The sequence below is a fragment of the Bicyclus anynana genome, chromosome 15 (assembly GCF_947172395.1).
Source record: "Bicyclus anynana chromosome 15, ilBicAnyn1.1, whole genome shotgun sequence".
In the NCBI taxonomy this organism is placed as follows: Eukaryota; Metazoa; Arthropoda; class Insecta; order Lepidoptera; family Nymphalidae; genus Bicyclus; species Bicyclus anynana.
This window is the reverse complement of record NC_069097.1, coordinates 13,731,139-13,743,931: the sequence shown is the minus strand read 5'-3', so window position 1 is coordinate 13,743,931 and position 12,793 is coordinate 13,731,139. Positions and strand designations below refer to the sequence as shown.

The 12,793-nt window shown below is 36.6% G+C and overlaps 2 protein-coding genes across 4 annotated transcripts in view; one reads left to right on the top strand and one right to left on the bottom strand.

Moving 5' to 3' along the window:
- LOC112052130 (uncharacterized) overlaps positions 1 to 12,793 on the bottom strand; it is a 129,667-nt gene that overhangs the window by 82,461 nt on the left and 34,413 nt on the right. The gene's annotated exons all lie outside the window — the stretch shown is intronic.
- On the top strand, positions 10,189 to 11,952 carry LOC112052129 (integrin beta-2). The gene is made up of 2 exons (XM_024091073.2): positions 10,189 to 10,371; positions 10,580 to 11,952. Exon 2 carries the CDS (start codon positions 10,604 to 10,606, stop codon positions 11,720 to 11,722), a length of 1,119 nt encoding a protein of 372 aa, XP_023946841.2. The 5' UTR covers positions 10,189 to 10,371; positions 10,580 to 10,603; the 3' UTR covers positions 11,723 to 11,952.

Sequence of the window (12,793 nt, the reverse complement as noted above, 5' to 3'; positions counted from 1 at the left end):
AACAGGTCACGTGATCATGTTATCAATCGGATCTGTCATTTCCATACGTTTTTAATTTTAGAAGGGTTAGCATTTGTAGAGAGAAAATCAACGTGTCGTATGGTTACAGGCCCTGTATAGTCAACATATTCAAGGAAATACGTTTGTATGTATTGGGAAGATGTCAGACCAACCACGTTTGTGTGTATCAACTGCAGAAAAGATCGTTCCTTCAGTTTAACACACCCACTTGTTATCTGTTAACTTATCTATTGTCAAACGCTTGTCTATACACTTTACCTCTACATCCAAAGCAGATCTCTGAAAAGAAATACACTTCTTTGATAGGAATATTGCCCCAGCGCATGACAACTTTTTCCAGAGGATCAAGGAAGCTTCATGTGTGCCTACTTTAAAAATAAAGTTACTTTGTAGAACTTTTACGTTAAAGATGGCAATGTTTTTGTTTTTAATTTAATTACAATGCATATGTGGTTAAGAATATTGAAGTTTTATGAATATTTTTACACTAAATACACAATTACATTAATAAACATTGCATTTTCTGCAAGTATAATTGTATACTTGCAGAAAATATTGTCACCCTACTGTGAGTGATATAAATTAATTTGGGTCATTGTCTGAATAGTTTAGACGGCAATCTTGATCTAACTTACAGGGTATTTTATATTCCTGGCTGAAACTACGAGTTTATTTCGACATTTTATTTGGGTCCAACTAAAGTTCTACCGATCAGATTATTGTGGGCAAGTTAAGTTTAACGTAATATTATTTACTTTGATTGTAATAGCAGAGCTAAATAAAAGACAGCTGACTAACCATAACTTGTATTCCACATATCGGTTTAGAACTTGTTTAATAACTATTACAAACATATTTTTACTTATTAGGAGGATATCAATTAGTTATTCAATTTATATTCCAACACATTTCACATTTTATCGAGCATAGACTATAACTATTTTCAAAGATATCTCAGACAAACTATATATTATCACCACAGAATAAAATGTATAGCTCAATAATTTAGTTTTTTCTTCAAAGGGATACGAATTATTGCCTACCTTGTAACAATTAAGTTAAGTGATTAGTCAAATATAGATTTCTTTAAAAATGGGCCAAATAAGTTCTGCTTAATTATATTAATTCTGCTTAATTTATGGCCAATTATTTAGCTGTGTATCATTCGTATAATTTGGGCCCGAGTCTGTATGGAGGTTTCTCCTTTGTTTAAAAAGGTAGAAAACTCAATATATCATAGTCCGATTAAGTAGTCAAACCTAACTTTATGCCACATAGCTGCACATGTTACCATACCAACGAGGTAGATTGATATTAAAATGTAATAGATATAATACAATACGACAGTGAGATGTAAGTGCGGTTGGAGCAACTTTCTACCAGCACGCGCGCCCACACGACTTGACCCCGCCGGGTCATTGTTTCAACGTACTGGTGTCATCAGCTGAGGACTTGGACTATTTGTCAGAATAATTAACTGCGCTTTGACCGTTATTATACAGTCCCGTGATAGCCCAGTGGATATGAGCTCTTCAATTCGAAGGGCGGTTTTAATCCGGTCTGCACCTCCAACTTTTCAGCTATGTGCATTTTAAGAAATTAAACATCACGTGTCTCGAGCGTTGAACACGAGTCTCCTCTCGGAATGAGAGGCGTTAGGCTAATGGTCCATCACGCTGACCCAATGCGGTTTGGCAGACGTCACATAAGTACAGAATGAAGAATATTCTCAGCTATGCAGGGTTTCTCACAATGTTTTTTCTTCACCGTTTGAGACACGTGATATTTACTTTCTTAAAATGCACATAGTAGAAAAATTTGAGGTGCATGCTCTGAATCGTAAGCAGATGTCATATCCACAGGGCTATCACTCCTCGTTCTGTGTGCCTAGTGGGAGTTTTCAATATTTTCATACTGTTACTATCGCGTTGACGTAAACGCGAATTTATATGGAATTGAAACAGTTGTGCAGTTGGGCCAACATATGGCGCTGTTTCCATTCCTTATAAATTCGCGTTTCCGTCAACGCGATCGTCACAGTATCAACTGCCTCTAGGCCCACTGTACGTAATTTAACGAATAAATGAAATACCAAATGCGTGCGCGTAGGTAGGTGTGAGTAAAATATAATATTGTAAAGCGGTTGATAGGTCCGCGACCCTGCCGTGCTAACTTCACGAGTCAATAGCCAATTATTTAATGACACGAATAGTCTTGACCATGGCTGAGCGCATACATCGCTCGGCATTATGAACTTGAGGTGAATTGACTTTATCGAGGTTCCTGCACTTAGCGAGTAAACGCATTTACTTTCATATATATTGAGAGTTAAAAATATTCAATCATGATTTTTAAGATTCCAGAACAAGGTACTTGGCATCGACCTTAAGTTCGATAGTACTCAGGAACATTTTAAATGTACGGTCCATCAGAAATTACGTTAACCTTTACTCATCATCATCAGGTGATGCCAACCTCATTAAGGAGGTTGCCGGTCATTATGCGAAAAGTTTTCTTAGTATACTTACAGCTAAGCCAAAACGCATACAAAGTACAGACTTACAATATAACAATATAACAGATAAACAAATTACAATATAATCACTATACAATACAAACACATAAATTGCATATTTCTATAAAATTAAATTTCTTGTTTTCCACGCGTAAAAGAACCCGTAAACGTTGCGATGGGACGAAAGAAAGAGCAATATTTCAACTCCGCCGCTATTGGTTGACCATTTGTCCTTTCTCTTCACGAGATATGTCAAGCTGGTTGCGGGGACCTTTTTTTATTCTTTACAAGTTAGCCGTTGACTACAATCTCACCTTATGACAAGTGATAAGCTAAGCTCCAATATTGTTAGAAGAAGGATGAAAATCCACACCCCTTCCGGTTTCTACACCTCGTACCAGAATGCTAAATCACTAAGCGGTACGTCTTTGTCGGTAGGGTGGTAACTAGCCACGACCGAAGCTAGATAGAAAATATCAAACATCATACAAGATTTATTTCATTGGAATATGCAGTATAGATAGTAAGTTATACTAATAAAACAGTCGTGCACGCGGCATAAAGAGTATAACAAAGAGCTACATATAAACACATTATCATGTATTATAATACAAATTAGTATGCTAACCCGCGCCTTTGGCCAGCCTCGACACACATATGTACAGCCTTCGATTCCATGTATGGTGCATGACGTACGTACTCTTTCATTCATGATTCGCCGTACCTACGTTGTTTAAAGGTAAAATTCCGTGACTACGCATTCAGAACTCTGGTAGAAAATGTTCAAGTAAGGTTGTCATGATCACCTGTCTTGCATAAATTAATACTTATTGTAAGGTCCCTCGTCCTTACTGTAATAGCAGTAAGTCACCATCTCGCCACTACACTATAATGGCCAGCAGCACATGTCCGCCTTCTGCCGATGCCAGAGACAGAATGGTCGCCCTCTCCCACTACCGGTGTATATATACCCAAACACTACACTTATGTTTCAAAAGAAAGTTTAAGTTTTTTTCTATTTCTTCTTTGAGTAAGTATTGTTGCCATGCTTATGCCTGCCGCCAAGGAGTATTGTTGTGATTCTGCATTTATTGAAGAAATCCTCACAACAATTACATAAGTATCTGCCGCTGCCTAACGTTACTATTCTGGCAAAGTTTATGATCAACTATCTTACGCCATTATAAAAACTGTCTCTATAGAATCGATGTTTCATAAGGTTAAGTGGTGTAAAAACGGTCAACATCTTCTAATATTACATAAGATATATTTATACCTAATCTAAGCTCGTTTTCCTCCAAAAATGACAGACATTTTTGTTCGAGATATATGTATACCTAATCTAAGCTCGTTTTCCTCGAAAAATGACAGACATTTTTGTTCGTGTATTTGGGTACGATACTAGTCTTTATGTAATTAGTCTGAGATGAAATCAGTAGGAGTTTGTGATGAGCACTCTTTTGTCATTTCCTAAACGCTGGAAGCCCATCTACCATATGCTGCATATATTAGCTAAAAAAACATGTTTTAAGATGTATCAATACTTCGAATAATACCCCTGTACTCACTATTTCCGATATTCAATGCTCTTCAATAATATTTTAAATACTTTTTCGGCAATGATTGCCAAAATAAATAAAAGAACTAGAAAATAGAACTACTCGTTGCTAATATTTTTTTTTATTTCTACTTTTTGATTGAGAAAGAATACAATAAGGAACTTAAGCTAACTTATCATAATAACTAAACAAAAACCCACGAGGAATGGTGCCAAAAATGCTGGCTGTGGAATTTCGCGCTGATGCTTTGCGCAAAAAAATGAGCCACCCCTTCTATCACCACCCAAGTTTTTCTACTTGAATATCGCAATTAGTTTCATGGCCAAACATCGCTAGATTAACAGTGTTTTTCAAATTATTGCCACTCAGCTAAATGATTGGCGACACATGATCAGTCTTTAGAGCCGTGATAGCCCAGTGGATATGACCTCTGCCTCCAATTGCGGAGGGTGTGGGTTCGAATCTGGTCCGGGGCATGCACCTCCAACTTTTCAGTGGTGTGCATTTTAAGAAATTAAATATCACGTGTCTCAATCGGTGAAGGAAAACATCGTGAGGAAACCTGCATACCAGAGAATTATCTTAATTCTCTGCGTGTGTGAAGTCTGCCAACCCGCATTGGGCCAGCGTGGTGGACTATTGGCCTAACCCCTCTCATTTTGAGAGGAGCTCAGCAGTGAGCCGAATATGGGTTGATGACGACGATCTGTCTTATGCCGAGGAAATAAATTAAAATACGCTTTGTGTTTTTTTTGTAAAAGAATTTTCAAAATCTAGATTTAGAAGAGATACCTCACAAATTCCCAAACATTACACCTCTTTATAATAGTAGTACACCAATAGATACAATAGTAGTACTCTTTATAATAGTAGTACAGTTTATAATATTAGTAAACATTACTAAAGTCAGGTCACCACAGGTTCAGAGAAATTCGACTAGAACCATCAAGATAGGTTAACAAAATTGAAACTATTATAAAATTTCCCGACAAAACTACCCGGAGCGCTAGTTGCAGGCTGGACTAGGAAGATCATAATTTAGACTTGCTTAGGACGTTAATTGAATACGAGAAGGCTTTCAAGGAAGGCTCGCTCCGTTTTTACAAGCTGTACTATTACGGGTAACTGTGAACGAATTAACGATTGTGTTGGACTTGGATACTTGGATACTACGAGTTCCACAACTTGTGTAGCCGTTACGCGGTTTTGCACGCGTATGGTGTAATTTTATTGGAACTAGTGTTGTACTTAAACGGATTTATCTAGAAAGTATCTATAGTGTTATGAGATAATTGGCGGTCGATGGTCTTAATTAGATAGTGCAGGCATTTTTATTTTGTTTATTTTTTTTAATTGTATATGTTTATTAGATATGTCAACTATTTATAGGATCATTATCTTGGATAGGTTTTATGTTATTGCCTGGCTTTTGATTATATAATCGTGTATTATGGAAAGCAATTAATTTGGTGCGTGCTTGACTGGACAATTGGTGTTTTCAGACTTATTTTAATGGCCCACTGCATTGGGAGGATTTTTGACGGCCTCCGTGGCGTAGTAGTATGCGCGGTGGATTTATAAGATGGAGGGCCTGGGTTCGATCCCCGGTTGGGCCGATAGAGGTTTTCTTAATTGGTCCATTTCTGGCTGGTGGGTGGCTTCGGCCGTTGCTAGTTACCACGCTACCGACAAAGACATATCGCCAAGCGTTTAGCTTTCCGGAACGATGTCGTGTAGAAACCGAAAGGGGTGTGGATTTTCATCATCCTCCTAACAAGTTAGCCCGCTTCCGTCTTAGATTGCATCATCACACCATCAGGTGAGATTATAGTGAAGGGCTAACTTGTAAAGAATATAAAAAAACCCTACTGGCAAAGATATATCGCCAAGCGATTTAGCTTTTCATCGATCCTCCTCTTAACAAGTTAGCCCGCTTCCACCTTAGATTGCATCATCACTTACCATCAGGTTACAATATCTCTTCATTATATACAAATAATCGCTTTGACCTCTAAGGAAACCGATACAAAACATTGTGTTACAATAAAAAGAGAAAATTAGGCTTTTAGAGAAAGTACCGCGACGGGGTAAGCAATCTATTAGCATAACAAATAAACTTGCGTAACTTACTTGCAGATCCGCGTTGCTACCAGCTCTGTAACTTGAGGAAAGAGAACGCTTGAGGTAAAACATACATGAGTTTATTGAAAATAGTGAATTATTCATATTTATGATAGTTATGTAATATAACTTGCTTAAAGACCTTGGCCTCTCTAGAAGTGCAGCTAGTTCTATATTAGAACGAGTATCCAAAGGCTAGGCAGGGAGAACAACACGAGCAGAGAACGGGGAGTGTTGATCGATCGTCAAGGAATTCCTTAACCCTAGTCACAAGTTCAGGACTCTGCCCGGAGTTCTTCTCTCTACCACGCGATGGACCCGGCACCCGCACGGTGAATCCATGGAATGCTAAGATATTCATCTCTGAACTAAGACTAAGACGGCCGCGTGGCGCAGTGGGTAGACACCCTGCTTTCTGCATCCACGATCGTGGGTTAGATTCCCACAACCGGAAAATATTTGTGTGATGAGCATGGGTGTTTTCCAGTGTCTATGTGTTTATACATTAAATAAGTATTTATATGTAGTATATTGTTGTTATCAACTCATATTCGGCTCACTGCTGAGCTCGAGTCTCCTTTTAGAATAAGAGGGGTTGGGCCAATAGTCCACCACGCTGGCCCAATGCGGATTGGCAGACTTCACACACGCAGAGAATTAAGAAAATTCTCTGGTATGCAGGTTTCCTCACGATGTTTTCCTTCATCGTTTGAGACACGTGATATTTAATTTCTTAAAATGCACACAACTGAAAAGGTGGAGGTGCATACCCTGGACCGAATTCGAACCCACACCCCCCGGAATCGGAGGCTATCACCGACTATGTAGTATGTAGTATATAAATGTATATGAATATTATAATATCAACTATCTTAGTATACACAAGCTACTCTGTAGGCTTACATTGGGGCTAGATAGCTAGATAAGTATATTTATTTATTCAATATTAGACCTAATAAGATTTGTTTCATATATTTCTATTTGGGAGTTTCTTTTTTACTATTTTTGGGTACTTCTTAATTTCGAGGTACGAAATCGAGGTAAAAATATGAGCCGTGTGATTGGTCGCTTCTCTGCACCTAGCCTTAAACTTTCAAAAAAAAAATTAAACAGCTCAAATTCCCGCAATCTCGACTGAGTTATTCAGAATGGGATTGCGTTGCATACAAATGAGCCAACATTCGACTGTTCCTCAAGGTGAGTGAGCATCGCCCACTATCGATACGTTATACTTTGAATTATAACACACAGAAACGCGAAATAGCGTCTGAATACGAACATTCAGTGCAAACAACATTATCAATACATAGATACAATACGTATAAAATCGTATATAAATTACGAGTACGATCTAGTCTACTATCTATCTTAAGTAAGTGAGTTTATTAAAATCAATACTAATTTTCCATAGCCCGGACAAACAGACAAAAATAAAAACAAGTTTGTGTTTTAGTATCTTGTTTCTTGTATCTTGTTTTAGTAACTTGCTAAAATACAGATATTTCATTTCATAAGCATATACTTACTTATAAATAAAACTGAAGTGTATATAACAGTATTTACTAAAATGCTTATAGTAGTCATTATAATATACTATCATTTTCATCATCATCACCAATATCATAAATATATACTTACTTATAAATAAAACTGATGTCACTGTCTTTTATTTCAAAATATCTGTATATTAGTAAGTTATATACAAGATACTAAAACACTAATTTTTTTTTAATTTTTGTCTGTTTGTCTGGGCCATGGAAAGTCAGAATTGATTTAAAAAAACTCACTAACTTAACATAGATATAGTTAGATTAAATCGTACTCGTAATCTAAATACAGTAATAGATTACGATTTTATACGAACTTTTAAGAAATCTATACTAATATTATAAAGCTGAAAAGTTCGTTTGTTTGTTTGATTGAACGCGCTAATCTCAGGAACGTCTGGTCCGATTTGAAAATTTTTTTCAGTGTTAGATAACCCATTTATCGAGGAAGGCTATAGGCTATATATTATGCCCGTATTCCTACGGGAACGGAAACCACGCGGGTGAATCCGCGCGGCGTCAGCTAGTCTCTATCTAAAAGTTGCGCATTTTTTGAATAACTGAGAATAACTCGATCTTTTGAATAATTCAGTTTACGCGGATTGCGTTTCTATACATTCTAATTCTATGTATAAGTATATAGTTCTGTTACACCGAAAACGTTCATATTACCATCACAAGGTCACCCGCGATGCAGTTACGGTTAATAAAAAAGTCTGTCCGATGGTCGAGACCTTTTTTTGGCGAATCTGGCGTTATTCACGGTTGATTAACTTGAGCCGTGGAGATTCGACATTATACTGTGTTAAGAAAATCTCTGTTTATTATAATATTCGTTTTCATTCAACAATCAAGTGGCCATGAGCGGGGCACATAGATCTGCATGTAGCCGATGTATTTATTAATTTATTTATAGTATTCATGTACTTATACTACTTATACTAAAACACACAGGTAGTTTTAATGTTAATAGTATGGTTAATAGTATGTTAATAGTATGGTTATGGTAATACTTAATGTATGTCCCAAGTTGCTGGAATGACGACCACGCCGGTAAGCGTTGGTCAACCTCCACTAGGTGGACCGTTGGAATCCACTGGATGCTGGTGGCTTAAGATTTCAGAGGCTCGTGGTGTTTGTAATCCCTCACAAGAAGTCTACATTTAGCAGTCAACGACCATCGGCTGATAATGATGATGATCTTCTATTTGTGGTATTTTTATATTTAACTCTTTATTGGACTAAATTCAATAGATTGGCAAGACTTCTAGACACACGTACATGCAGTATTGACGACACGTACATGCAGTATTGTTTTATGCTACCACATGCCACGAACTTTGGCGCGATGTATAGCGCTTACAATCCACATAGCTGGTCAAGCAAGCATATTATCCGTCATCGATAAAAATAGCAGGTGAAGAATGAATACATAATTCACAGTGTATGAGTCACTCCACTCGCTCTGGTCGAGTGTCGCTTGCAACACTGCGCTGGGTGTTGCAAGCAGGTATGTGACGTCAAGTGAATGACGTCATTTAGTTAATTGCGACTTAAAAATAACTTTTTGGGTTCTGTACCTGAAAAGTAAAAAACTGAACTCTAATCTGCAATCGTTTGGAACAGTGAAAAATCGACATTTTTAGTCAAATATTTAGGGAATTAATAACTTTTAGGAAGCTTCCTATTGGACTAGAATCTAAATATTTTGGCATAATAAATGTTTTTTTGCTTGGTTTATATACTAGTATTTATATAAACCAAGCAAAAATAAAAACCTAAAAAGTAACAAGGTAAGGTAGAAACAGCAATGTTATGCTAGCCACAAACGGTCAATTATTCTCACGTTTCGGTAGCACCCACGACTATAATTATTGATCGTGTGTTGGTACATGACTTGTATAGTATGCCGCGCGGGTACTGCGGTTTGCTTTTCAGAAACGTGACCGTCAATGGCGACCTTTAGGCACTCAATTATTTAATCTTTTACGGGACTCTCGGTGCTTTTCAATGGCAACCACACATACTTCAAAAAATCACTACCGCTACTAAACGATAAGGCGTTTGTGTCCTACTTCTTTCATATTTCTTTTTATATCTTTATAATATAATTAGTAATTAAGACATCTCTATCACTAACAAGCAATGAAAGCGCGATGAAAGCATTCAACAAAAATTAAAAAAAAACATATTGGTAATGTCGTTCACACGGCACATTGTTTAGCACACGACGTTGGAAGATTCAACAATCGGTATCGGTTTAACATCCAAGAGTTAAATGCACAAACTGTTAATTAAAACCAATATACCTACCTTACTTCAATAGAATAAAATTTTTAGCATCTAAATAGTCTTTTTAAAAGCTACTTTTTACACAAATGCTTTAATTTGTTGTCAAGTTTAGACAATACAAGAAGGTTTTGTGCCAGCCCTGAAACCTTTCCGATTCCGATTGTAAATAACAATTGGTATGATAACCCTACAATGCGCACGGCACTACGACCAGTGCATCGCCTTTGCACACGAGTTCATATTATGAATGGATATAAACCGCCGCTCTGTTATCAGTTATCAGTGCGATAGACGACGTGTGTAGTGTGAGAACCGAGTGAGTATATAGATAATAGTGTTTTTATTTACGTCTTTATCTAAGCTGGCGCTTGTAATGGTTGCGTGTTTAGTTGGTGTTTCTTTATTAATTGTTAATTACTTTTTAATTAAGAGGATGAGAGAGTAACTCAGTGGGGTGAGACTCAATTGAGAGTAGGTCATTTGGACGTTTATAATCTCAAGAAGATTTTTCTTTTTACTTTCAGATTCATTGCTACAATCTTACAAAAATGCCTTGCTGTAAAGTGACCATTACTAAAAACCGCAATTGCGATTTGAATTGTGACAAAGCTGGATGCATTTGCATTCCGACAGACGGCAAAGCATGCATCTGCGTCTGTCTGGACGCTAAAGATAACATAATCAGATGTGATAACTGCAAATGTGAAGAAGATTCTTGCAAAAGTGGCGAGTTGACTTGCGAAGCTGGAGGGAAGAATTGCGTATGCATGCCAACTGGGGGAGCTGATTGTATATGTGTGTGTATCAATAGTGATGGGAAATTCATACGCTGCGACGATTGTTCATGTTCATATGAAAATCCTAAGGAAGATGATCAATACTGTAGCAAACCTGAATGCATTGCAAGTGATGAAAATGCTGATGGCAAACCGGTTCGATATGACAACTGTAAATGTAAAAATACTACCAAGGAATGCGATAAGTCTGGATGTGTATGCATTCTAAGTGGTGGAGCCAAATGCATTTGTGTATGCCGCGATGGAAAAGGTGGTTTTAAACGCTGTGATGACTGCGTTTGCTCGTCACAAACTAAGGAAGACTTAGAAAAATGTAACGAAGAAGGTTGTGTGTGCATTCCAACAGAAGGTAAAGAATGCATCTGTATCTGTTTGAATAATGAAGGTAAAATAGTTCGTTGTGGTGATTGTAAGTGCACAAATACCGACAAAGAATGTGCTAAATCTGGATGTGTATGCATTCTAACTGGTGGAGCCAAATGCATTTGTGTATGTCGCGATGAGAACGGTAGCTTTAAACGTTGTGACTGCGCATGCACTTCAGGTACTAAAAATGAGTCTGCTAAATGCAACAAAGAAGGTTGTGTATGTATTCTAACTGATGGAAAGGACTGCATCTGCGTTTGCTACAACAACGAAGGCAAAATAGTTCGTTGTGACGATTGTCAATGCAAAGATACTAGCAAAGAATGCAACAAGTCAGGATGCGTATGCATTCTAACTGGTGGTGCCAAATGCGTTTGTGTATGTACTGATGAAAAAGGTGGATTTCAGCTCTGCACCGATTGTAATTGTACTGATAATGGCGAAGATCAAGGAAAACAAGATGAGGCATGCTGTTCTACTTCTACTAAGGGAAAATGTTGCTAATTTTGTTTGAGTAACTGCGCTAATAATGAATAGCATGATATTTGTAAGCAAAGCTTATTTATACGTTAAATAAAAAGAATATATATTTCAATAATGATTATTTTAGCTGTAGATACAAATATACAAGTATAATAGAAATTTCGTCAAAGGTATTTTGGTTATAATAATTATGATTTATGTTTTAATTTTTTTATATTATATCTACTAGTATTTCTGGCTTAATATCAGGGATAAACAACATATTCCAGACATTAATAAAGATTTTTATAAAGGATAAAAAGTGTATAATTTAACATCCTTAAACCATCATTTTGGTGTTTCAAAATCTTTGATATTATCAATAATTGCATTTATATATTTACTATTGGTACCGTATAATGGTATCAACAGTAAATGTACATAATATAAGTTTAAATTCAATAGCTTTTGCTTACGTGTCAATAAACAGTGTGCATAGTGGGAGTTTTCAATGATTTCATACTGTTACTATCGCGTGAACGTAAACGCGAATTTATATAGAATTAAAACAGTTGTGCAGTAGTGATACTAGATGGCGCTGTTTCAATTCCTTAGAAATTCGCATTAACGTTTACGCGATCGTCACTATCAAACTGCGCTAGGCACACCGAACTTAACTAATTACAAAGTTTATACAATTATACGTACTACACGTTGGGCTACATTGTACTATTATATTTTCTGTGGTTATAATATACTATAATACCTTGGTCCTGGTAAACATATCGACGCCTTTGTACTTCTTTGTATCGTGCAATAAATTACCTGTAACAATTGTAAAGTTAACATTAACACACATATTGTTATCATTTACCTTGACCAATACATTTGTTACCTGTATTCATAATTGCGTGTTTAATTTATTTTTCAATAGTACAGAAAGGAACGTATCGTATAAAATTATTTGTATATTATAAATGCTGTCAATAACTTCTAACATCTTTCATTTTTGGTTTTGATTGAACTTCTAACCATGAATGAAGTTTCATTCTTGTAAGAAATTCATTACACAAGTCTTTTGGTGGGACTATTGAGGATAACTAACTCAGATGT

Bases quoted from the DNA above. Each gene is read 5' to 3' on its own strand.
- LOC112052129 (XM_024091073.2), top strand. From the start codon at position 10,604: ATGCCTTGCTGTAAAGTGACCATTACTAAAAACCGCAATTGCGATTTG.